Raw genomic sequence first — 26,935 nt, forward strand, 5'->3', positions numbered from 1 at the left:
ACGCAGGCCCAGGGAGAACATGCAAACTCCACACAGGTGGACTGACCTGGACTTGAACCCAGGTCCCCCAGTGTGAGGCCGACTCGCTAACGACTCAGCCGCTGGGCCGCTGTAATTGTCACTTGTCAAATGTATTAAATGACCAAGAATTGTCACCATTTTTGTTAATTGTCACTTGTCATGTTTAATAAATGACCAAGAATTATCACTTGTCGAGTTTGATAAAAGACCAAGAATTGACCCCAGTTTTCAGTAATTGTCACTTGTCAAGTTTAATAAATGACCAAGAATTGTCACCATTTTTGGTAATTATCACTTGTTAAATGTTAGGTCTGAACTTCACATCAAGTTTAGTACATCATCAAGAATTGTCACAATTTTTAGTAATTGTTAATTGTCAAGTTTAATAAATGACCAAAAATGGTCACTTTCCCTCTCTAAAGGGTTAAGTTACGTATAGTCATGTAGTTTCCGGTTGTCGCGTTGAGATTGCCACGCGACATCGATCAAAAACGATTCCTTTTATTTTGAAAGTCATATCGGCTTCAGCTCGAAGGGTGGTCATCTCTGCTAACTCGATTCAGCACAGAAAACAGCCGCTAGAAGACAGCGATGTGAAATAAATCTCGCATTCTTAAGGTTTGCTAAGGTTTATTCTGTTTGTATTGTCGCGCATTGGAATTAACTCGACGTTCCGGTACAAGAGAACCAGACGCTGACTGCGTTTGCATTTGCATTCATTGTTTTCTAGCTAATAAAGGGACCGGGAGTCGTTCTGCAGTGTTTGTGGAAGTAACGCAATCTGAATTCGTAATCAAATATATTTGCATTGATTTGTTGCATTTAACCTTTTAAGCAATTACAAGTATCAGTCAAACTGGGATTTTTCGTGTATTTGTGTGAAGAGGCGCACAGCTAATGCTAAATAGCCTGAGTTAGCTATATCATTTGCGCGTCCTCTCTCTCTCTCTGCTGCCACGGAGCCGTGCGGAAATCCATTTCCGCGTCTCGACTGCTGTGTTGTAGTGTTACACTTGCCAGCTGGGCTAGGCCACGTCCGCCCCGGGCTGACATTGGGTGGGTGGGCAGGAGCGGAGGGCTGTGGCGAGGGGCGGGGTAGTGGATACCCATTATGCGGAAGGGAGACGACCCGAAAGATGTGAGAAGTCTTGACCATTAATGACTTGCATTGGGGCTTTTTCTTTCTGAACGATTGCCGCATATCCACGGCATGTCACGTACACGGATGTGTCGCAAGCCAGGGAAATCCTTGCTCTGAGCAGAGAAGGTTAACAAGCTCAAGTGACACCTGGAAATTGTCTTTTGGACATGATCGGTTTCGGTGCAAACCGACGTGGAGGCCGCCTCCCGTCTTTCATCCTCATCTTCCTCATGGCGATCATTGCCATACTGGCGTTCAACTACTGGAACGTTTCCAACAAGCATGGTCGCTTATTGGATGAGTTGGTGGAGGTGCAGTCGCGGGTGAAGCGTACGGACGCGGCCAGGAGTCGGTTGGAGAAGCGCAACACGGAGCTGATGGCGCAGGTGGACACGCACAGAAAGCAGTTGGACAAGAAGGATGGAGACTACAGCATCATGGAGGGAAAGTTGCAGGCCCGAGATGCACTCGTCAAAAAGTGCACGGATGAAAAGGTAGTGCTCCTTTCAGTCCTTTTTATCCAAAGTATAGTCATACCTTGAGATATGAGCTTCGTGCATGCCGGGACTGAGCTTGTATGTCGATTTACTTGTATCTCAAATCAACTTTTACCATAGAAATGAAGTAAATACAAACTATTTGGTCCCCACCAAACCAGGGGTGTCAAACTCCCTTTGGTCTGCGGGCCGAATACAGCTTAATTTGAGATCAAGCGGGCCGGACCAGTAAACTCATTGCAAAATGACATAGAACTAACAATAAGCCCACTTTTTTCCTTTGTATTAGTCACTAATACTAATAATTAGTGCAAAGAATGAGTAAATTATCTACATTTTTATTAACAGAATTTTCCTTTTACATTATGAACAATATATTATGAACAAGACCATAACATAAGAACATAAATAAATGTCAATTCATGTTGTCTGCACGTACTAAAACACTGCGCCCACTAGTGGATAATACAAGAACTACACATTTTAAAGACAATTCATATTTTTTTTATACAATGCAGTTTTCTTCCCCGGGTCGTACCAAACCACCAGACGGGCCGGATCCGGCCCGCGGGCCGTATGTTTGACACCTGATTTAAACCACGATAAAAGTGAAGCACTCCAAATTATATTTCGATGCAGTGTAAAAGTAATCACACCATCCACCTCTACATATATTCCAAGCCCATGTAAACATTTGTTTACCTCCTAATACGCTGACATCAGGCGGATGGACAAATACATGGACTTCCTTGTTGGTGTGGTAATAAGTTTGTTAAAGGTTGTGGTACCTTTCACTGAGCTCAGTTGTGTCAAGTCTGCTCACTTAAAAGTCTAAATGATTTATTTATCCTGAATATTTGGTTAAGAATTTCCAACCCACTATATACAACTAAACTAAAGTCACACTTGTGCTGTTTAATAATATCTGTCCGGGTTTATTATAGTGGGCCTTTTTTATCCGGACAATTGCGTGAGTGTCAGTTATAAGCCCGCAGATACAATTTTCTTGGCTGGACTGTGTAATTTCACACTTCATAGGCTGGCAGGCCCTCCAGAGACCAAACATTTTTGTTTTTAATTCAATGTTTATTTTTCATTTGTCCCCTTCTGCATGGCCTTCTTACCATTCTCAAATCTAGTGCCGCCAGTTTGGCCTAGCCAGTCCTTTGCTGTGTCTCATGCTCCTAGTAGCCTCTGAACATGGCTTGAGTCCATCTCCCCTAAGAGACAATCAGAGAACATGTTGGTGGCTAAGCACTGACTGATCCTCAGCCGCCGTGACTTACTACTTGCCCAACCCTACTGTAGACAAATACATTGATCTTTAGATGAATAATTCAAACTCATTTATAACCATTCATTCATGTTCCATACCGTGTATCCTCGTAAGGGCTGCTTAGGTTATTGGAGCCTAACTCAACTGAGTTGTAGGGAAAACAGAAAATCCATGACTGTTCAGTGTAATTAGTAGCAAAAGGTGGATACACCGGTTTATATCACCTTTTGCCCTCAACTAGTAAATCATTTGTTAAAACTGGAAATATGAGAGAGGAGAAATATTTGTCCAGTAGTAAGTACCTCTACATACGAAATTAATTTCTTCCTGAGGTAGTTTTGTAAGTAGAGACAGATTTTACATGTAAAGCTTTTATTCATTCCAAGTGTTCTAACGTCCTCAATACTACAACAGAAACCCTTTAAAAAATATAAAAGTATACCAATTTTGCATGAAATATATGTGGGAAAACATGGGAAAATTATTTATTAAGACATTCAAATTTATAAAAAAATACAAAGATATTTTCCATTGAGATGCTTTGGTGAAGACAGGAGGAGGCAAACGTTTGGCTGTTGAGTAAACATACGCAAGCATTGTCAAGCTGGGCAATAGCAAGACTCGTGAACGATTTAATAACAGTACACTTTTTCTCTTCGCTCTCACCCATACCTTTCTTGGATAAAAATGATGAAAAACAAAGAATAATCTCCTGTCGGACCTGGTGCCTGCTAACAAGTGCGTCCGCCTAGACCAGGGGTGGGCAAACTTTTCGGCCCGGGGGCCACATTGACTTTAAAAATTTGACAGATGGGTCAGCAGAAGATACGATACATATAAAAAACTGCATCCGTTAACAGTACATATGAAACAAACAGAAAAAAAGGACTAAAGTATTAACATACTCATCACTCATCATTAAAGTATAAAGTACAAAGTGAAGTAAAAAGGAATGTATTCAGAAATATTAAAATGTCATTTAAAAAAGATAGAGGGGCTGTAAAACACGAAAAACAAATGAGAGTGGACAGTGCTACTGCCACTGGCTTGACGCTGTATTGACCCTATTTGCCTTTCTTTAACTTTTCTTCCCCCTTGTTTTTCTAGGTCAAGCTTCAGAGTGACCTTACAGCCCAAATGACTGAAGTTCAGAGGCTAAAGGGTAAGATATAGGTTTGGGTTATGCAAATGACACTACAGCTTACGCCCCCCCCCCCCCCAAAAAAAAAACAACAACAACACCCGAAGAACCTGTGTAAACTTGGTAACTGATACTATAATACGTTTAAAATGTGTATTTTGTACCCATAGAGCAACTGAGTGATCTGAAGCAAGAGTTTTTGAAACAGGAAGATCAGATAAGAGAGGTTAAAAAGAATAGAACCACCTTGGAGAGAAAGCTGGAATATGAAAGGTATGGTGATGTGTTCCATTTGGATTCTTTTGAGCGTCCTTGTGATATTTGCACATTGAAATTTAGAAAACCCTAGTGAGGACAAAACGCTTCCAAAAATGAAGCAATGACTGTCTGTTCTTTTTTAATTTTATCAAATGAAATTCCTCAAAAATGCGACTTATACTCCTGTACAAATTGTATGTTTTTCCCCCCTTTCATTTATATCGTTTTTGGATTAGTGCAATTTATAGTCCGAAAAATACGCGACTCTACTTTGCCAATCTCCAATGGAACTCGGCGTTTGTGCGAAGTTTTCTTCACACTGGTGGTTGGTCCTTTCACTCAACCCCCTGACTCTTGGCCAAAAAAACACTACATCCTTATTATGTTGCTCCCTTATAAGGGAATAGTGATCATCCAGCAAACATCTTATACTTCATCTATCTGGACCGCTTAGTTTTTCAAGGCATTCATCAAGGAACAATCTCAGGCTGCAAATACCTCAGTCTTTGCATTATTGACCGCCGTTAGCATAAAGGTTCAGTGTGCCATCCATCCTTCCGATTATTTTGAGATATATATATATATATATATATATATATATATATATATATATATATATATATATATATATATATATATATATATATATATATATATATATATATATATATATATATATATATATATATATATATAGTTATTTTTTGTAATCATTTTTTTCTTCTCCTGCAGTTGTTAAATTTGTGTAGTTATCACGAACATAGTGCCTAATGTTCACTTATTAAGGATTTAATTTGCAGTCCCAGATTTACAATTCATTACTCACTCTATGTAATATTTTATTAATTGCTATTATTTTTAGTAGGCGTGTAACGGTACACTAAAGTATTTCTTGAAGTAATCGTTTGTGTATTTTCTTTTAAATAAAAAGGAGGGAAATAAATTACTAAGAAAGAAGCAATAAAAACTGTATGAAAATAATAAAATTGGCTTGGTGCAAGCAAAATGCTGTGTAGTGTGCATTTCCCGAGTGCACTCGAGCAGTGAATGAGGATGTGTTGCCTCATTGCAGTTGTAAATTGGCACTTAGAGTGAAAGTGCACCCGCAACATTCATTTTTCGCCCAGTGATCGCTCTTCTTGCCCCCTGTAAGCAGCTAAAAAAAAAAATGGGGTTAGCAGGTTGTCTTTCCAGTTTTGGAAACTTATTTGGTTAGCGTATCCCTCTCATGACCACAAAGTTCTCACCATAGTGAAGTAGAGACCCTCCAACAGGAGTTAAGGATTCTTATCTGCATTTATTATGATATCACTTGTCACAGCTGCAAGTGACTCAAACGGCCCTATTTGTCAAAAAGATCCGACACTGAAGGGTTTGTGGAGAAACTCCCTCTGGACTTTGGTTCTGCACAGTGTTTAGATTGCAAAATTATAGTAATTAATTCTGTGCATAAAACAACAAACAGTACGCAAGTCATCCGAAGCAACGATAAATTCATGTGAACTGTTATGCCTTTAATTTTTTAGTAATCTATGATCTCCGATGAGTACTTAAGCATGATTTGTATTCTCCAGTTTACAGTGTGGACGTCAAATTGCACAGTTAAAAATGGAGTATGAAGAATCAAAGAAGACTCTTGAAGATGAAGTTATAAAGCTAAGACGGGTTAGTTTTTGTTGAAAATTACATTATAACCTGTAATAGGGAATTAAATCATCTGTCTGACATCAGCATTTATTGTTTCTCGCACTATGTAACATGATCTTTGTTTGTTTTTTTTAAGTCAAGTGTTTTCAATCAGTCTTTTGTTTCCTCCTTCAAACTTAGAATGCAGCTGATGGCCAAAAGACTGTATTGGCTGGAAGGCATGTGGAAGGAGCTGTGGGTCTAAATGAAGAGCGACATACAGCAGCAACACACCTTCGTGACAGTCCCGATTTAAAAGGTACTGACCAGAGGGACTTGCATTTGCTCTGACGTGTGTAGGTGAATGATATTATGAAAAACTCTTCTTTTAATGTGATAAATTCGAATCTCGAATACACTATTACAACAAGATATTCAGTTAAACTGGACACATAGAGAACTAGTTGACGATTTGACTACATATTACCTTCTCAGTCATTATAGTTGGAGCAGGTATCCATCATTTTTTTCCTGATCATTTACAGTATATTATTGTTTTGTGTACTGCACATCAAATTATTTCCACAACAACCACACTTTTATAGCAGATCTTCAATTGTCTCCACCATACCTATTTGTTTGAAAGGCTTAGAATGTGGTTTAACATTGTGTCATGTCCTGTTACTGGCTTGTTTGTGTTGTCTCAAATATCCAATTCTTACTGGCTTCATTACAACCGAACCATATATTGCTACCTTGTTTCTGATAGATATGATGGGTAAGCCGGGCAGTGATGCTGGGATGCCTGGTATTGAAGAGAGTGAGGTGGGAAAACTTGGTGAAATTCAATTCGGTAAGTAACACGCAAGTTGGTTGTTTACGTGGGAACACTTACTAATTACACGTTTTTCCATAATACGGAACATAGCAGTGGTGGGGAAAGTGGTTGTCAAAGATCGGTTTGGGATATATTCTTTGTTCTAACTGATTCAGCACATATTTTATTTCACTGATGAGATTTCTGCAGAATCAGGGAGGACCTAACTGCAATCAACTTAATAAACATATAAGACACCAGATTGCAATAAAGGTATCCTCATATAAGGGTTGAAACAAAAAGCCAGACCCACTTTGTGCAATCGTTTCCCACCACATGCATTTTAAATAAAACGAAACACATTCGTAGAAATATTAAAGATCGTCCAATGCACAACCTTAAATCTGATAAAGTTGGTATGTTGTATTCATACCAAATGTAAACATAATTCAATGATTTGTATATCATATTCAACCTGTATATAATTGAAGACACTACAGAGAAGAGATTTTGTGTTGTAAATTTTCCCTATTATCCTGTGCACCAGTGGGATGTTCCAAGCAGGTGTTTGATGAGCATTTCCCAACTTTCTCAGTCTTTTTGCCACCTCTTCCAGCATTTTTGGATTTTGTTGTCAATAATTATTTGCCAAAAACAATAATATATCTCTTTGAACATTAGGTTATTATCCCAACTGCATTGGAATTTGGGTTGTAATGACCATTGCTCCTCTTCCTGGACAGTGTGCACTTAAAAAAAAATAATAATAACCGCAGATTTTGTTTCTCATTATTCTTTTTTGACAGAATTGAAGAAGCCAGCCATCACTCAGAAGCGTGAGGAACCCAATGATGTGGTAGTGGGTGCTGGTGCTGGACCTGGTGTTGGGGCAGGTGATGGCCCAGGGGCACAGGGCTTATCTCTAGACCAGCCACTGCTCCAGCAGGATAGAGGGGAAGGACAGGCAGCTGTGATTGCCGCCCCGGGAATAATTAAAATGGCGGACAAGCCAATTGTGTTTGAAGAAGACAACAAGTCAGATATAAAAGCAGATGAGCTGGGTGAACAACAAAGGCAGCTACGAGGTAAATTTGTAACTTTGGATGCTTTTTTTTATAAGGGTTGCATTGAAAGTGTCCCCAGAATGTGATTTTTGAAGCTTTTTTTGTTGGTCTTTTTTTCTGCCCTTCTGCAAATCTGCAATCACATTTGAGTAGTATAAATCTTTTTAAAATGTTCGATTGGTCGTCAGTGGTGGAGGTGAAATGACAGCAAACTCGTTGGGGTTGGTAATGCGTGCAGGGACTTGACATTTTGCAAAGAAACAAGACTGTAATCATTTTACACTGACACTAAGCTTTGCTATTTTCACTATACACAAATATAATATAGACTCAATTGCTGCAGGGGTGTTCTGCATGTACAGTGGTACCTCTCACTGAAAAAATGCAACGCTCCGCTCAGTGCTCACAGAGACGTTACAAAGAGGTATAGTTGCGACCAGAGATATTACACGAGGAGTTGCGGGGGAGAGAGCCAGTGCCCCTGATGTTTTTATGAGCAGCCACCGAGAAGTAATATACTATACTGCTCGTATTAGCGATCGCTCCGGCATTCGTGCTGAGTGACGGAAAAAAAAACACTGGAAAAAATGCAACGCTCCGCCCAGTGCTCGTAGATATCTGTTATACACGAAAGAGATGAGGCAAAAAAGACAGTGCTCTACAATAATAAACAGCCTCTCATGTATTGGCCACCTGGCTTTCTATTATCTCCAAATGTTTCTCATATCTAGAGATCGTTATTTGCTCGAAATTTTCCTCGTATCTCGAGCTGCTCGTATGTAGAGGTACCACTGTATGCACTTAGGCAGTATATTACAGTCCGGAGCAGAGCTTTCGCTAAGACTTCCTGGTTTCAAAATGCTAAGTTATTACTTATTTCTGTCCGGAGGCGACACACAGAGGTAAAAAAAAAAAAAAGTTGATTGAGAACCAGTTAAGGAGGCTGAATTTTGCCAATATAACAAGTGAAGTGGCTCCCACCAACCAGTAAATGGCGACTGATGGAAGTGCTCTAGTGTCAAAAATGAGGAGAAAGACAAAGACAGTAACTCATTGCATGGTATGGATTGATATATTGCATTATTTATAATCTGTTACCTGACTTGGTTCTGTTTATAACCAGGGATTGGCGACAAGTTTTACCCGCCTCCTCAGTTATCCCGATGTCAATGTGCATGGAAGAATGATTGTTTTCCTTTTTCTTGGCAGCCCCAGATATCAAAGTTGGAGGTGAACGGTTGAAAGGGATTCCTTTGCCCGGCAACCCTGTCCAGGTACCCAACCCAATCCAACCACACCGCAAAGACCAAGTCCCAGCAGCGGCACTCCACCATCCCCAAAGTAAGTATATTAGATGCTTCAACTTTACAAAATTTGTGATCCTGAATAGGGATTGGAAAATAACCTTCCAAGTCCGGCATGATTATTGGATGGTGACAGAGATATTATTTTGACAGCGTTATTTTTTGGTGCTATTTACATGGGTTTATCATATATAAATTATTATTATTATACTATAAACTTCAAATATAGTGGAGGCCTTTCACTACAAGATAATCTGGTATCATGACACATTGCAGGATAATCATTGCAGACAAGCACAAACTAACTGATTTTAAAAAATAGGATTGAGGACACAAACCAAATATTTAGCAGCAATAATATACCAGAATACACAGACACACACACACACCAATTTAGTTTCAGTGTGGCCCATCTATGAACAAATATTTTGTTGTAAAAATGTGGGCTTATTATCTTGTATCGTAAGGCCACCTTTATATTTTGTCACCATGCAAATGCAAATTGGACTGCCATTCCCACCGGATTATACTGTACTCTACATTCATAGTACAGTATGTGACGCGTGTACAAGAATACATCGATTGACTTTTCTCGACACTTTTTGGGGTCTTGCTATTCCGAGTAGGTACTCTGGTTGTCTACTCCATACTGATTTTGTTAAAAAAAATACTTGTTTAATCATAACATCTATGCTGGTACATTTCATAATGCTTTTGGTTATTGCTTAGTAGGATTACATTTTTCCATCATCATGATGGATTCTTGGATTCAAAGTCTTTGTAAGAATGCTGCTTTGACCTTCAGTATAATGGGGCACCAAGTACTTGGGGCACAGATTTTAAAGACACATGGCACTTCCCAGAAGAACTTTTCCTCCCGCTTGCCTCCTGCTCTGAAACCAGTCCCCTTCCTTTTCCTGTTTCGTCATTCTATATTATTCTCCCTACCCCATGTCAATATGTCATAGAAAAATCAGCTTTTTAAATTATCCCCCCAGAAAGATCGTTAGGCTATAATCATAATATGTATTGTAGTTTTTCAAGCACTACACCTATTTATGGAGTTAGTCCTTGTATTTATGTATATATTTTTTTGCCTTTCCACGGTCATTTGGGTTAAAAAAAAAAAGAATTAAGAGGTGCGGTCTGTGTACATGCAATGTGGAAACCACCCTTCATGAGGAAAAGGCTCCATTCAAAACATCTAATGCTTCAGTAATCAGAATACGTCTGCGTAGAGCAAGATGCGCTCAACTAACATGTCTACGAACCGTCATAAAAAGGATGTCTAATGATCTTATCACCTTGTAAACATAATACAGTAACAATCTGGACTGATAGACTATCCATAGTTTTTCAGTCTGTCATCAGAAATGCGCTGCATTTAAAAGTCTACTTTCAAGTTCTACACTATTCTTCACTGTAGTTTCAAACCAAAAGTAATGTAGTACTTCTTTTAATAAATAATCATCTTTAGAGGTGGATGTATCACTTCAATCAGCCTATTCTCATCCCTTTTTTTTGCTTTATCCTTCAACCCTTTAACATTTTCTAAACAATATTTCCACTACTCCTACTTGCTATCATCCCTTTGGATGCTTTCATTTCTCTCCCTTCCTGATGGGGCCCCCTTCTCTGCATCCTGCAGGCCGGTTCTTTGATGAGATCGAGTCCCCAGTAGATCCGCAACATGGCTCTAAGCTAGCGGACTACAATGGGGATGATGGCAATGTGGGTGAGTATGAAGCTGACAAGCAGGCTGAGCTGGCCTACAATGAGGAAGAGGATGGTGATGGTGGGGAGGAAGATGTTCAAGGTGAGCCAGGCTGGGGAACTGGACAAGACTGCTTGTCCAGCCAGATGTGTATTCACCATTCCTCATGTGCCCCCTCACTCCACTCCTCTTCTCCCACCAGCATTTTTCCCAGCAGTTTGTGATTAGAGTGGCTAACATTGCCATGAGTTTGGTCCTTGAATCCATCATCAAACAGACATATTATAACAGTTTATTTCTGGGCTCAATGAAAAACTATAGCCAATGTTGGGGCTACTGGCCAACACTTAATATTAATAAACTCGAACACAGGAACACACACTGAGGCAGATGGAATGAAAGTTGAAGGCCGCGTCTGCAGAGGCGGGGGGGTGGACCATCCTGAGGCCCGAGAGTGTGACTACTCTCCAAGCTCCTCTAAGCTATCTCCCGCCAAAAAGCTGCTTCAACGGTGGTTTTATTAGAGATAAGACAAGTCATAAAAATGGGAGGCGTTAATACAAATGAAGGAGGTGGAGTGCAAAAGGTGTAGTGCACATTTTAACCAATAGGTGTAAGTTAAATTCTATTCTAGTAACTTTTAATACATCATAGTGAAAAGGGTGCAAGACTAAATATAAGAATACAAATATATTTCACAGCCAATCACAGTCCAGAATTATTAACCAGGAAGGTATAGTAATGAGCTAAAGACATTTTCTCTTCATCTCATAGAACCAGACCAAGGAATACAGGGTTTTGCGAATCTGATTTACTAGACATCCCTTGCCTCTGTTTCATTTTCTGCTATCGCACCTGTCAGAGCTGACCGCCATGTAGATAAATATGGCTCTCTTATGTTTGACAAAAAAAGTGTTCTCTTTTGAAATATGAAAATTCCCTCTCATTCTCATTTTAAAGGCCTTGTCTGTCTTTAATTTGTGTTTAATTGCTTTGTTTGGACACAAGCAAATGTCATCATCTGTCTTGGGCTGTAATTAAATGACTGTTTACTTTACATGCTGAATGATTTGATAATGTTTACCTTGCGTTCATTTTGAGGAATGTGGACCCCCCAAAAAAGCTAATTTCTTTTTTCTTTTGTTTCAGATGACGATGATCGAGACATGCAAGGAGATCGGGCTGTGGATTATGGAAAGCGACATCAAGCCATCGACATTCTCTGAATGTGAACTTTGTACAATTAGATCTCATCCTGACTTCTTTGGACATCAGTATAATTCGGACAGTTTACATCCTTAGAGTCATTGACCACCTATTCAAACAGATTACTACTGATTCAATAATGTAATCTAACAATGAATAATGTAATCTAACAATGCAAAGAAAAACAAAAACTATAATTAATGTGATTTAGTACAAGTTGGACTAGAACATTATTCAGTGCCAGTAAGGCGTTTGTACATTGACGACAATTTACGTCTGTACATTGATGACTATTTTACTGTAGAACTGCCTCAGTTAATAGCTGAGTAGTTTAAAATAGCTGAGTTGACACATCAACATTGGAATGTTTTGTTCTTCTTTCTCCCCCTCTCTGGATGCTGTGTTGAGCTGTTTTTCAAAGAGATTAATCAGGCATTTGGACTCTTTACCAACATTTTTGGACACTTGCAAGGATGACCTTACTGTTTTAGGTTTAGGCAGTGGGAAAGCATTTAAAATGCCAAGGACTTTGCTTACCGTCTATTAAATCTTTTTTTTTGTGAACATACAAGTTGCCCAGCTTCTTTTTTAAATGATACTTCTAATAATTATTAGACTCCTAATGACAAATTAATTTTAACTCTGATACTCATGGAAAAACTGGCCGCAATTATGTTATTATCAATGCCAATGTGCTGCTGAGATTTTTGTTGTGTGGTGCAAAATACACTAAAGTTTACCCATCTATGACTAAAGTAAGATTTATATCAAAATTAGCAGTACTGTGGATTTCAACCAAGACCATTTTTCCCTATAGGAACAGTTCAGTTTGTGTGTTTCAAGCAGATCACGGTCAAAAAAAATGTATATAACCTTTTTCAAGTTCAACATTTATGTTTGCAATCACTTTTGTAAACTGCTCTGCAATCGAACAAATTTAAAATTAGGGTCTGTTGCCCCTTACAGCCTTACTGTTAAGTATCTATGCACTTTGTTTCTCATACACCCACTCCATTTAAGAGATCAGTCTCATGTAAAGCCATAATTTGATAAATCTCTTAACCCCAACATAAATATCCCAACGCATTGGTGAGCGAATTCAAATTCAGTTTCAGTCATTCATTCATTTTCCACGCCGCCTACCCTCAACAATCTTGTGGGGGTGCTGGAGCCTGTCCAATCTAGCAACATATTCGTAGGCAACTTGCTTACTAGCAAATCACAGTGCAAATGGACACTAACAATCGCGTAATATGAGGGTCTTTGGGGCCACAACCAAAGCATATTTCTCTTTTTATTCGTATTGATTTTATGGATGTATTGTTTTTTTAAATTGGGTCATGAAATAATATCGTATTCTTTTTACTAAAAATATAATCGTGATTAATAATTAGGTTTTTTTCATGACCTAAAAGTCACTTGCCTTACAAAGAGTTAAAGGCCTTTAAAAGTATATATTTTTATTACTCCAAACTTGTCACCAGCTCAGTCTTAAGTGGCCACTTTTCAATAGTGGTCCACTGTGTCTGAGAGGGTTAGATTTCCCCCAACTATTGAATATAATTTTGTCATTATACAAGTATAATTAGATTTGAAGATTCACCACAAAGTGCAGAAATGACAATAACAAACAAATAAACAATCAATCAATAATAACAAAAAATGAACAAATAAATACGTTTACCAACTCTTTCCCACACCTCTGAAAGAATTCTGCAATAGCCACTGATGATATAGCTTTAAAAAATATATTCTGGGGCTATCGAACAATAATGATCCTGCATAACATGAATTGGGTGGTTAGTGCATTGACCTCAGTGGAGGACCTCTGTTCAAATCCAGGTCGGTACACCTGTGTGGAGTTTGCATGTTCTCCCTGAGCCTGTGCGGTTTTTCTCCTGGTACTCTGGTTTCCTCCCACATTACAAAGACATTTACAGTAGGCTAATTGGACACTAAATTGGCCTTAGGTATGACTGAGTGTAAATTGTTGTTTGTCTCCTTGTGCCCTGCGATTGGCTGGCCACCAATTCAGTGTGCCCTGCCTCTGGCCTGAAGTCAGAGCTGGGATAGGCTCCAGCAACTCTAGTGAGGATAAAGCAGTTTAGTAAATGAAAAAAAACAACAACAACAACCATTAAAACCGAATCGGAAGGGGAAAAAACATAGGTCACCTTTAACTGTCGTGTTGTTGTTGTTTTTTCGGGTCATAACTTACTCACATGCGTTGATTTGATATGAAAACATCTTTAATACTTTAATCTCCAAATCGTTGCGCTATATGAGCTAAATTCCCCGTGACAAATCATGTATATTGTGTTGAATGGGTACGGAAAGTGAAGCATTCCTGGCTGCACTGCAGACTTTGCTTGGCGTTTGAGAGGTAAGGGGGCGTGTCTGTGTCCATACGGGTATTTACCTCGCCGAGCCTGAGCAGAGGCGGGAAATGGCGCCTGTTAACAGCGGTGTGTCATTTCAGAGACAGCCATTGAGTAGATTAGAATTCTAGCCCCACAACACACACAAAAAAACAATCGGTTCTACTAGAATGGCTCTATGATCGCGAGCGGTCATTTCGAACAACAGAGGGACAACGTTAAGTAAGTAACAAGCCACAATTTTCTCATTTGCCTTGCGTTTTACGTAATGTTGGCCAACGACAAGCTAAATATTTTCCTTTCCTGCCTGTGCACATCTGCTAGCCCGAAGCATTTTTTTTCGAGGAAGCCAAGCTGGCTCTATGCTAAATGTGCTAAGCTAAGTAACGTAGCTTCGGGAAGCTAACTACGGCCTTTTGGTGAATACAGCTCATTTTGAACTAGCGTGGCCAAATTTGAACGTCATTGGTTTCAGTTTCTAGTGCATAAAATTCCATTTGCATCACGTAAATGCGCGGTTTTACAAAAGGTTGTTAGTTTTCGCGATCTGTTGTTATATCTTGTAACTTGCCGTAGGGAACGCGAGCAGATGCATTCCACGACTGAACATCGCTGCTTTACGGAGATCTTTTTAACAATCATATTGGGTCAACTCACTTCTGCATAACGATAAATGTCTTCCCCACTCACCTGTTTAAACAAGGGCCAGCTATTTGCATTTTTTTGCTCTTCCATTTCATACAAAAATACTGTTCGATGATAACAATTCACATGGAGTTGTTAGGAAACCCGACTTTCGATGTTTGACAGCCTCAGCCACCATTTTCACACATGCAAATTTTAGGGAGTGGAAGCCCAACAATGTCTATAAACTGGTTGTCACTGATCGTTTAATGTTTTGTCGCTTAAATCGGTAGTTCGGTCGTTTAAACCGGAATGCCGCATCGGCTTGCTTAATATTGGCCATAATAGTTTTCTCGGGTATCCATCAATAAATGACCTTATTCAATACGTGTATTAACATTAGGATATAAGTTTACGTATGAGTAATAAAAACGTGCAACCGCATAAAATCGTCAATCAGTCCTTTCGACGCAAAATAGACTTGACACGATTCTCCGTGTTTTGCCTGGTAACCGAGGTTTGCTTGCAATCGGAATTAGTGGAAAAAAGGACCAATGGTTGGAGATGTGATGTAGTTAGTGCGTTTCAACGTTATTCACGACTCGAATCAGTTTTTAGACGACATAACTGCTTCAAAGCTCGATTTTGCCGTGGCTAATGTCAGTTAGCCAGTTTGTTTGAAGCCTTTTCCTATTTCCCGCTCGCTTGCCTCCCCCCTCCAGCTTCCACTATGTGCATAACTGTTGCGCGTCACAATTATCCCATATTGATGACACATGCAGATGCAGTCGTTCTACATATGTTTACTGATTATTAAAAAAATACCCTGTTACTGCTCATCTCATTATCGCAACCGCTTTATCCTTATTAGGTCTGTGGGGGGTGCTGGAGCCTATCCCATCTGACTTTGGGCCAGAGGCGGGAGACACCCTGAATTGGTGTCCAGCCGATCGCAGGGCACAAGGAGACGGACAACCATTCACACTCGCATTCATACATAAAGGCAATTTAGACTGTCCAATCAGTCTTCCCGGAGAAAACCCACACAGGACCGGAGAGTAAATGCAAACTCTACGTCAGAAAATGATCCCTTTGATCATTTTGATCATCACAAATGATCATTAAGTTAGAATCGAGTTGGTGTCTATTGCGTCGTCAAAGGTAGGTATGAGGTAATCACCAAACAAACGTTTGATTAAAAAGATATCCCAGAACAAAATACACACAACCATTCTTATTTGAATGCATGGTCCAATATGAGTGTTCTAAAAAAATAAATAAAAGGAATTTGTCACTAAATGGTTAAATTGTGAGGTATCATTTGAAAGCTTATCTTTGAGTGCCTTGGAGGTCCAATCCTTTTTAATTCAGAGGGCTGACAGCGACTATTCAGATAAAAATGCATTGGATGTCGGGTGCCATCAATGCCAGCCAATGAGTTAAGCTCTTGTTCATGCATTGGTCATAATGTGGAGGAATTTTTTATTTGTATTTTTATACATAATGACTTGGCATCACTCGGAGACACATTGTTGTCAGCCTTTTGGATTCCATAAATAAAAGCTGAATGAAGTTGAAAATACTGTATTGTTCTCTATGAAGGTTGGTTATCCTAGGATATGCCCAGACACATTATTAGTCAGTCAGCTGCTGTTATGCAAGCGCAAAAAGCTCGGGCTCACAGTTTTTGTTGTCCCCCTTAAATTTGCCACGTGCACGAATTTTCTGCTTTCTAGGCATTGTTGATATCGGAAATTCAACATAAAGCCGCCTGCTTAATTATATTATAAAAACTTTTCAATGTAAGTCCTAAGGCATGTGTACAGTGAAAGATCTACTGTGGTGTGTTTTGACTGTACTAGTAATGAAAGTCAAGCCAGCTGTGGCTGCTGTGATCTAAGTGAAATGGGATGTTGAATACATCCAGATGTTGGTAGCCAACCGATTCAGTCCGACTAAAATATACAAAGCTACACCCGCTTATGCTTGGTTATTTTAAAGTCACAAAAGTGGTTGTTTAACTTTCAAAATATCGCTAGGTTCTCTTATGAGTATTTGTAAGACTGACACGGCCTCCTGATGGTGTAGGCCAGAGGTCTCCAAACCGGTCCTCGAAGGCCACTGTGGGTGGAGGTTTTTGTTCCAACCGATCCAACACAAACAGTTTAACCAATGAGGTTTCTGTTGAAAAAGAAGCACCTGACTGCAATCCACTGATTGCACTTCTTGGATACCAGATTGGTGGGAAGGTTTCCTCTTACAGGATGGAAGGAAAACCCGCACCCACTGCGGCCCTTTATGGAACAGTTACCGCAACCAAAATGGCGCTGTTTAAGCGACAGCCGGCGGCCACGGTAGCTTTGTCCACTCTTGTTCGTTTTGTGTATTGCGGCTTTTATGTTTTAATGATTTGATGATTCCATTTACTTTGATTTGCTTTGTACTTTGTGCTTTTGCTTTGCTGTTTATTCTGTCTAATCACCCTCTTGCTACTGCCACAATGTAATTTCCCGAATTCGGGATGAATAAAGTTATCCAATCCAATAGTTTGGAGACCATTAGTTTAGGAGGTCACTTTTCTGACTTCGGTACAGGCAAGCATTGGATCAATTCCCTCTTGGTGGTGGTATGATTGGGTGTGTGAATGGTTGTCTGTCTCTGTGTGCCCTGCGCCTGACTGGCGACCAATCCAAGGTGTCGAGCCTTTCAACCGATGTTCGCTGGAATAGGCTCCAGCAATCCCCGCTACACTTGCGAAGATCCATAGTACCATTGAGATGAACGAACACTGAATCATTTTGGTGGCGTTTTTGGGGGATAATTGGCCAACAAAAAGCACCTTACTATCACAACGGGAACAGAAGTATTTGCATTTTTATCAGAATCATGCAGTTTTGCTTGTAATCTTATTAGATGTTTACATTTTACAGTTTGCTGTTTAATTTTGAAGTTTTTTTTCCCCCTTTTTCAAAAAGCCTTACATGTGACTGCTACAACGATGAGGCTGAGAATGCGTAAGGCGTCTCAGCAGCCAATCCCCAGTCTGCCGACTCGGCCATCTCGAACCAAGAGAAGGCATTCCGAAGTGGAGGAAGACACACCTACCAGTGGTGGGAGGGGCCTGTTCTCAACGATCAAAAAGTTCATCAGAGGAAATACTGTTAAGGTAAAAATGTACCTGCATTCTTTGCAACAAGTGTCAGCCTCCGGTTTGACCCGCCCCTTAAAATATTACATTTTCTTTAAAGTGTTGCATGATTAGATTCATTTTGTAAAACATTTTGCATTACACATTGTCTTCTGCCCAAAAGCACTTTGGCATATACATTTTTTTATATATCTAACATTATAAAATAAGCGTCGAAGTTCAGTGAACTTTCAAAGTCTTTTAAGCTCGTATTCCAATGGTTATTTTACAAGACGACAACACAATACTTTTTCAGAGTTCAGCCATATTTTTAATGCATCCACAAGTTCTTTAAATTATTCCTAAATTGTTTTTCTTGACGCTAGATTCTATACAGCTTCACTCTGTGCAATTTATTTATCAATTTATTCTGTAATGTTAGGTTGTCCAATTATTAATCATAAATGCAAACCAAATGGAAGAAAAAAAATCTGACGTGCTACACATTTATTTCAGATACACTTATGAAATACTGATACATTTGATATATTTTCTGTTTCCTCATAATATAAAAAATTGCAATCTATGTCACTTTCCTGATGCATTTTAGGTGACCCCAGCCAAGAAGGCTCGTCTGCACTGTGATGTGGACAACAATCTGATCACCTCCACTCCGACCACCAACACTGCTCATAGCGGTGGCAGAAAAGGCTCCGTCAATGGATGTGAGTGGCACAAAATATATTGATGCCATTTCATTTACTTCAATAACAACTCCTAGTACTTGTACAGTACTTTGTTAAGTGTTATCTCAATCACCTTGGATGCTTTGCAGTGGCAACCAATCATGACAGGACTAAGGAAAAGCCCAATGGCAGTTTGGAGGAAACAACTGCTGCAGAGGTGGTCACAAGCCCACCCAGGACAACCCTTCTTGGGACCATCTTTTCTCCTGTTTTTAACTTCTTTTCACCAGCTAAAAATGGTAGGCTTGTGCATTTACATATTCAGGGTGTTGTTGAATAAAATAAATGAATGGATGAATAGAGTTCAAAACTCTTGCTCAATCAAGCCCCAACTAACATAACTTTCTTTGTCCTGGAATGCCTTTACTTTTAAGTGTTAACCCTAACATTTTGTCATCCATAGTTTAACATTATAAGTAGTCATTAATATGACTTTGATCTGAACAGCTTCATCTGGATCCGACTCTCCAGACCAAGCTTTGGAGGCTGAGGAAATTGTCAAGCAGTTGGAAATTGAACAAACGGTCGAAACGCCTGCCAGCAAAGCCACATCTACGCAGGAATTATGTACCACCACTAGCTTCTACTCAAGTGTATCCCAGTTACCACCTTTGCATCCCCCTCACGTCCCTGATGGGTACACTACAGTAGAACATCGAGAGAGTGATGCTGATCTTCCACCGCTCACTGGTGCGTCTCATAGCTTTAAAGAAAGATCTATGAAGTAACTGTTTTTGTATGCCGATACTTCCTTTGAGTTCAATACAAAGTTTCACCATGTTTATTATTTACACAGCTCCAGGCTCCAGTCCAGATATGGCATACATGAACCCTCCTCACACTGTAGTACATCCAGAAACATCTTATGAAGAAGACTGGGAAGTTTTTGACCCGTAAGTGGAAATTATGGGCCTCAATATGTTTGGAGACAGACCTCTCGCTCTCTGAAATGACTGTCAGTACAAATCATCTGGTTTACGTTTCCGAAAAAGGATGCGGTGATGCAGGAAAGATTTTGGTGCATTTCTTGTTAAACTTTTATTCCCTCGAGATAAATTTGGAATCTTATGCTATCCATAACCAGGGTTTTTTTTTTGTTCCTGCAGAATTAACTCCTGCGGTCATTCATATTTTTAATTATTACTAAATACCAAGTTCCCGATTCTCCTCTTGTCATGCCATTCAAATAATTTAATCATTTGGTTGAACTAATTTTTATGATCACTAACCGTGTGTCATGTCTTTCTCTTCAGGTATTTCTTCATCAAGCATGTCCCTCCATTAACAGAAGAGCAGCTTACTCGGAAACCAGCCCTTCCATTGAAAACCCGTAGCACGCCAGAATTCTCTCTGGTCCTGGATCTGGTCAGTTACAAATTGCACTTTTTTTTTTTTTTCAATTTTGGGCTTTATTCATTTATTCATGTATTTATTTATTCATTTATTTATTTTAATCTGTGTATGTACTTGTGTTTTCCCCTGTTTTTTTTCAAGGATGAAACACTGGTTCACTGCAGTTTAAATGAGCTAGAGGATGCAGCCCTTACCTTCCCTGTTCTCTTTCAGGATGTCATTTACCAGGTAACTGATGGCATATACATTTTTTGAGTGTTCTCAATCCAAATTTAGAAACATCTTCGCTAAATAAGACTGGTGTTTTCTGGTTTAAAATCCAAACTGGTTGTTAATTGTCACAATGCTGCAGAAAGACTTTATATGTTTATTATGAAGTGTTTCTCATTTCATTTGCAGGTGTACGTGCGCTTGAGACCATTTTTTAGAGAGTTTTTGGAACGCATGTCTCAAATTTATGAGGTAATTATAGCCTGATAGTTATTATTTTATTCCTGTTTCATCAATTTGATACAATATTGCCTTTCCCCTTTCCAGATCATCCTTTTCACGGCATCTAAAAAGGTGTATGCGGACAAACTCCTCAACATCTTGGACCCTAAGAAGCAGTTAGTGCGGTATGCTGTTTCTTTGTCTTAAATCATTTTCGGACTAATGTGTGTGGGCATTGTGGTGGCAATTTCTTGATTGTTTTCTTTTCTGTCCTTGTAAGTGTAACACTCTTTGCTGTCGTTCTTCATTGTAAACCGTAGACACAGGTTGTTTCGGGAGCATTGCGTCTGTGTCCAGGGAAACTATATCAAGGATCTCAACATTCTTGGCAGAGATCTGTCAAAGACCATCATCATTGACAATTCACCGCAAGCCTTTGCATACCAGGTAAATGGAGAGAAACTCAAATATTCATTGTCGTTCATTAAAGACAATTGGAATTTAACAATGTGGTTGCTTAATAAGATGACACTGTAATTCTCATTTGTTAAAACAGGTCTAAATCCAGCTTTCCCTTAAACATTTTACTTTGTTAAATATCGCTTTGTGTTTAACATTTTCCCAAAAAATATCCAAGGCCTTTTTCTTAATAATAATGTACAATTTTGATAGAATCTATTCCATTTCACCCTAAATGGTGAAAAAGTATATAGCACCTTTTAACCTAATTGACTTTTTTTGTCAAAACACTAGGCATTTGATTAAAACATCTGCACATTTATAAGCATGTTGATTGATGTTTTTATCAATTTGATTGGTTATTGCTCAACCATTTAATATTGATCCAGATTAATGTATCGTAACACCCGGCTACCTTGATAATACAAGAACGCTGGCATGCTCTCTTGCCAAATGTCATAGCCAATATACACAGTATGTCACACACCGAAATAGTCAAGGGAATGGGGGTGAGGTCAGTTCTTAGCATATACAAACATTAACTTTTACTCCCACTCACAGCATTTATTTGTTCCAACACACTTCTTCTCAGTCTTGTGTTTTGATATTTTTCTAGGTCTAGAAAGAAGTATTGTTGCATTACACATCACAATTAGCCTCTGCTGTTGTTCCAAATTAGGACACTGGGTGTCGCAGTTTTTCTGTATAACAGTGGTCCCCAGCCTTTTTCCTCTACGCGGACCGGTTAAGCTCTTTCTATTTTCGCACGGAGCGCCTAATAGGCAGGGCGACAACTTGAGACAAAATTGTGTGAGGGTGGGTTCCCAATTATAATAGCAATTATGGATTATTATACTAACAACAACTTTTCTCATTCCAAGTAGGAGGGCGTGATTGAAAACGTTAATATTTTTTACTCTGACATACCAGTCCATGAACCGGTGGTTGGGGACCACTGCTGTTAAATTATCATCTTTTGTCCGTTTTTTAACGTGAACATTTTTGCTATAATAAATTTGATGGCTTTTATTTGTCATTTGTGATCTTGCTAAGATGATTCAGGATTGGACCTTCTGACATTTAATTGAGATTATAAACATTTTCGTCTTAAGTCCTTTACCTAACATTAACATTATTTTGGGGCATTATATTGTAAACCATAATGGTGTTTTTCATTTTAATCTTTTTTTTTTTTTATAGTTGTCCAATGGAATTCCCATCGAAAGTTGGTTCATGGACAGGAATGACAATGAGCTGCTAAAGTTAGTACCCTTCCTTGAAAAGCTGGTTGAGATGGTAAGATGTCTTTTTTTTATCATTCTGTCAACCATCATAACTATTTATTTATTAATTTTGGATGAGGCATTCAGTTGCTGAAAATTTATCGCTGAAAGTGGGTTTTTGCTTTCTGTCCTATCTATTACTAATATACACAAATCAGGACATTCTGATGTCTTAAATAAAAACAGTTTTGTTAATTACTCTAGCACGTGTTGATTGCAGATGTGTTCTTGCCCATACTGATTCAATTCCTACACAAACCAGTAGGGGTGTTCTATCCAAGGTGACCTTCACCAAAATAGAAGTGAGGTCTCTTGATACTGTTTGCAGTATTGCCTACTTCATAAAATTCCTTTTTGGCCATGTAATTTATGTCTAGAAAGGCGTTAAAAATAGTCTTTCAGATCCAAAAAAAAAAAACAATTTTCACATTTCGGACAAAATACTTGTGCCACAAAAGTTTTGGTGGTATAAAGATTTTTGATTGACTGATTTAAAAAAAAAAATGGTGCTTAAACTAATGGAAGAAATGACAATACCAAGACTTTTTTTTTCTAGGTATAATCTGTTTCGTTTTCAATTTCCTACTGCAATTGGAGGCCTGCCCATTTCTGCCTTGACTCATAATGTTACTTCTTTCACAGGATGAGGATGTGCGGCCACATGTTCGGGAGAGATTTCGTCTTCATGACATGTTACCTCCTGATTGAACTCTAGTCCCTCAAATGGGTTTTACAAGGAAGGACTAAAAACCGTGTTTGTAAAAAGCCGCTTCAATCATTATCATTGCATTTTATTTTCCTTTTTATAACTCACTGTTGCTTAAAAAACACTATCTGTTCAGAAAGACGAGTTTTAAAGAAATATTTGAAATTTTCTAAAATGTACGTACACATGTAAAGAAACACACTTGGAAGACTGAGCCAGTCCTCCTTTTTTTTTCTCTCTCTCTCCCCCCCCTTTTGTTGGACTTTCCAGCTTTAGAGCAGGCTGTTGTCTCCAAACCAAACCAAGGTTTTGGTGCTTCTTTGTGGCTTCAATACAGTACACCAACCAATAAGAGGAACTCTTAAAAATCTGAAGCATGGAATCTAAACACACCCCTGGTGCTGAAGCTGTTGACACTCCTGTTTCCACAGGACAGACTGGCGTGTAAAATCAATCTTCATTTGTGTTAATCTTTGCCACATTCAACCCAGTTAGTTGTTTGGCAAACTTTGTAGCCTGTTAATCAATCGTATGCATTCTGCTTTAGGTGGATGAGGTTATAATGTTCCTTTTTGTTTTAGTAAACCAATGTTTGTTGTTTTTAAGCGAGTGTTTTACCTTTCAAGTGTTTTTGGAAGGAGTGGTGGAAATGTTAACACTAAACTGGTCAAATCTATTTTCAGAAGCGTAAAATCATTGGTTTGACTCACGGGACATAGCACAACTCTTCTAAAACATATTCTTTGTAGATCTTTGAGGGCCTTCACATTTGAATCGATGTGTGTCGTCAATGCTGCCGCATTTGACTTCTCAATCAGTATTGTTTTTAACTCTTAATTCAGTATTCTGTTTTAATCACAGCCCTGGGTCTTTCAGAAGTGTGAATGCAGTGTGATGATTATCAATAGCAGAATGACAATGTAGCATGGCCGGGGTCTCCTGACCTTTGGTCAAAACCTCAGCCAGCCACGTATGGCACCAACAACATACTCTGTTCCCAGTCAGCTTCACTGAACACCCTTTATGCCATTACCAGGACCCTTTTCCTCCAGAACAATTTCAGCAGAGAAACAGAGGACCGTCATGCATGATTTCTGTAATTGATGCACTTGGCAATTTACTCTATGCTGGCTCGGCCCATCTAGTTCCCACAGTCCGCTTATTACTGGGTAATGTTATCATTTAGTTTTGGTCAAAGCACATAATTTTGCTGACCCAAATGTCAGCATTGCTCTATGTTACTCATTGTGCCATATGATTCATTTCACAGCTTGTAGCAGTCATTTTAAAGGTTAGATAAAGACAATCAGGCCTCCCGAGTTCTGCAGAGTACCTCTCATTATTGCACATTGATGCACAGATCATTTGAGTATTCCCACTTGTTTCCCATGTGCTAGATTTGTCAGGTGAGCTGAGCTCTCATTGTTCTAATTCAGGGGTGGGCAAACTATTCCAGAAAGGCCCGCAGTGGGTGCCGTTTTTTTGTTTCGACCTATAAGAGGAAACCTTTCCATCAATCTGCTATCTTAGAAGTGCAATCGGGGGATTCCAGTCAGGTGCTTCATGTTTCAGCCAAAAGCTCATTGGTTAAACTGTTTGCGTTGAATCGGTTGTATTCACAGCGGCCCTGTCGAGGACTGGTTTGCCCACCTCTGTCTAACGGAATAATCACTACTCTTGAGAATTTGAATTATCTGGGTTAGTTGCTATCTATCATGGGGACATGTGCGTATTTTTGCCTTCTGCATCAAAACTTGGTGGCGCTCCAGAAAATAGATTGAGCCTATGTTCCTTGTAAAACTATTGGAGGGTATAATTACTTGTACCATCAAGTGCGTTGTGCCCACATGATGAATGTAAATTGTTGATGACGTAACTTCCTGGGAATCTAGAACAAAGAGTTGCTGCAGCCTTTGGAAATAGATGTGGAGATTGAACATTTTTTTCACAAAAAAATGAGTTTTTAAAATCCTACATTGCTGCGCACATTTCTCTACCAATTCTTTGCCAATTTTCAGTACGCAAACCTCATTGGGAGTGCGTGATTGTAAGTTTGAGTGGTTTTGTCGCAGCTATTTCTGAGGATACTGGGAGAGAGGCGTTAGATGTGCATTGCTGGTTTATTGTATACTTGTAATACAATAAATGCCATTTTGTCTTCGGGAAAAAAATCCTTAAAATAAGGAAACGTATTTTGTATCTTTCATTTTAAAAAAAAGGCATGTCATATCTACTTTTCAAATGTATTATTGAAGATTAACTTCAGACGGAGTGTTTTTTTTTCTTTAAAAATATTTTTATTTTAGCACAATGTACGTGAACTGTTAAAGTTAGCATGTAGAGGATACGGTTTACTTTGTGGGAAAAGTCCTGAGTTAATGTTTGATCAAGGCACTTTTTCTACAAAGACTTAAGTCTTTTTCAAGTGTATTAGAGTGACTTTAGGCTTTTCCCTGTCGAGAGTCGCCACAGCCAGTCACTTGAATGTTTTATTTGGCACGGTCCTTATGTAATTGTGTGTGCGTTTTCTTTTTTTCCTATGTTATAAGTTTTTTTTTTAAACCCTGCACCCTTCAATATCTGTTATGCTATTTTACTTGCAAGAATTATATGTCCAAAAGATGTATTTAAAATGTTTTAAGACATCTTTGTTATTAGCCACTAGGCTATGTACTATTGTAAAGTGTATATACAGTTACAAACAATTTCTGAAACAAAGTTTTAAAGTTAAAATCCTCTTCCTTGCTTTTATATTTGTTTCTCTTGACTGATGCTCAAGTTATACGATTTCACATTTCTGTAGTTTAAAAAGCTAGCTGGCAAGATTGACTAATAGTTATGGATATTTATTGTTTTCCATTGAAATTTCAGGGAAAATTTCAGATGTAGGTTATCTTTAAATTAGTGAACTATCTTTAACCAGTGAATTTTTTTAAATGCACCTCTACCTATTCAGTTTCACAAGTGTCTATACAATTTACTCTATAGGGTGTGGAGTTGTTACCCACTTCTGAAATTCACTAAACATATTTAAAAAAAAAATGAAGACAAAAATTAAAAAATAAGACTCCGTAAATACAATTATTGCTGAGATCTGGATAGAAAGTTGGTTTTTCAGTATTTTTTTTTACTTTATTTTGATTGGTGTTTGTAATTTTTGTCAGTACTAACATCGCATGGACATAAAAGAGAAATACACAAACTGAGATCATGAAAGTACACAGGAAAACAAATGTCAAATCATCTAGTAACATTTTTGACCTAAAAATTATTTTACCTTTTCTTTTTAGCCCCTTACGCAAAAAAAAGACTAATCGCTTAACTAAATTCTTAAGCAGGGATGGTGAACAAGTTAGACACAAAGCAAAAACTTAAAACTGAGAGTCAAGAGCCACACCACCCAGTGACTTGCCAAAACAAACTGACACTTAAACATTACTAAAATTAAATTGAAACCATATATACCGATCCCTTGTATCAAAAGCAGCATAAAAAATCAAATATGCCAAATTATTATTATTTTTTAATATAGGCTATTTGTTTTTAATTGACCCTGATGAATTTGAGTGTATTATTAGAGAATAAAATAAGACAAACATAAAATGAGGAAAAGAGCAAAGAAGCGTGTCCACCACCCTTGCTCTCAAGGGTAAAAAGGATTTTCATTTCTGGTTTATTTGCAATCAATAATGCAGCACACTACTATTGAAATGAAACCAAAAGGGCCAAGTTGTCTGAAATGAAACCAAAACAGCCAAATTG

The 26,935-nt window shown here is 38.6% G+C and overlaps 2 protein-coding genes across 4 annotated transcripts; both read left to right on the forward strand.

Moving 5' to 3' along the window:
• The first annotated feature begins 477 nt into the window (after window positions 1-477).
• Window positions 478-12,636, forward strand: golm2 (golgi membrane protein 2). 2 transcript variants are annotated; one of them, XM_077712929.1, is made up of 10 exons: window positions 478-1,656; window positions 4,043-4,097; window positions 4,247-4,349; window positions 5,909-5,999; window positions 6,162-6,279; window positions 6,730-6,813; window positions 7,584-7,862; window positions 9,051-9,182; window positions 10,794-10,961; window positions 12,009-12,636. In XM_077712929.1, the coding sequence occupies exons 1-10, from the start codon at window positions 1,330-1,332 to the stop codon at window positions 12,083-12,085; spliced, it is 1,434 nt and encodes a 477-aa protein (XP_077569055.1). In that variant the 5' UTR covers window positions 478-1,329; the 3' UTR covers window positions 12,086-12,636. The 2 variants fall into 2 exon arrangements, with proteins under 2 accessions (XP_077569055.1, XP_077569056.1); XM_077712930.1 differs by lacking the exon at window positions 10,794-10,961 and having other exon boundaries at window positions 481-1,656.
• A 1,852-nt stretch (window positions 12,637-14,488) lies between these two features.
• On the forward strand, window positions 14,489-25,906 carry ctdspl2b (CTD (carboxy-terminal domain, RNA polymerase II, polypeptide A) small phosphatase like 2b). 2 transcript variants are annotated; one of them, XM_077713533.1, is made up of 13 exons: window positions 14,489-14,665; window positions 18,043-18,233; window positions 18,805-18,919; window positions 19,030-19,179; window positions 19,388-19,630; window positions 19,737-19,833; window positions 20,194-20,305; window positions 20,435-20,521; window positions 20,693-20,755; window positions 20,831-20,910; window positions 21,046-21,172; window positions 22,385-22,480; window positions 23,110-25,906. In XM_077713533.1, exons 2-13 carry the CDS (start codon window positions 18,066-18,068, stop codon window positions 23,173-23,175), a joined length of 1,404 nt encoding a protein of 467 aa, XP_077569659.1. In that variant the 5' UTR covers window positions 14,489-14,665; window positions 18,043-18,065; the 3' UTR covers window positions 23,176-25,906. The 2 variants fall into 2 exon arrangements, with proteins under 2 accessions (XP_077569659.1, XP_077569660.1); XM_077713534.1 differs by lacking the exon at window positions 14,489-14,665 and adding an exon at window positions 15,928-16,228.
• Window positions 25,907-26,935: the final 1,029 nt, after the last annotated feature.

Source organism: Stigmatopora nigra, chromosome 3, assembly GCF_051989575.1.
Source record: "Stigmatopora nigra isolate UIUO_SnigA chromosome 3, RoL_Snig_1.1, whole genome shotgun sequence".
In the NCBI taxonomy this organism is placed as follows: Eukaryota; Metazoa; Chordata; class Actinopteri; order Syngnathiformes; family Syngnathidae; genus Stigmatopora; species Stigmatopora nigra.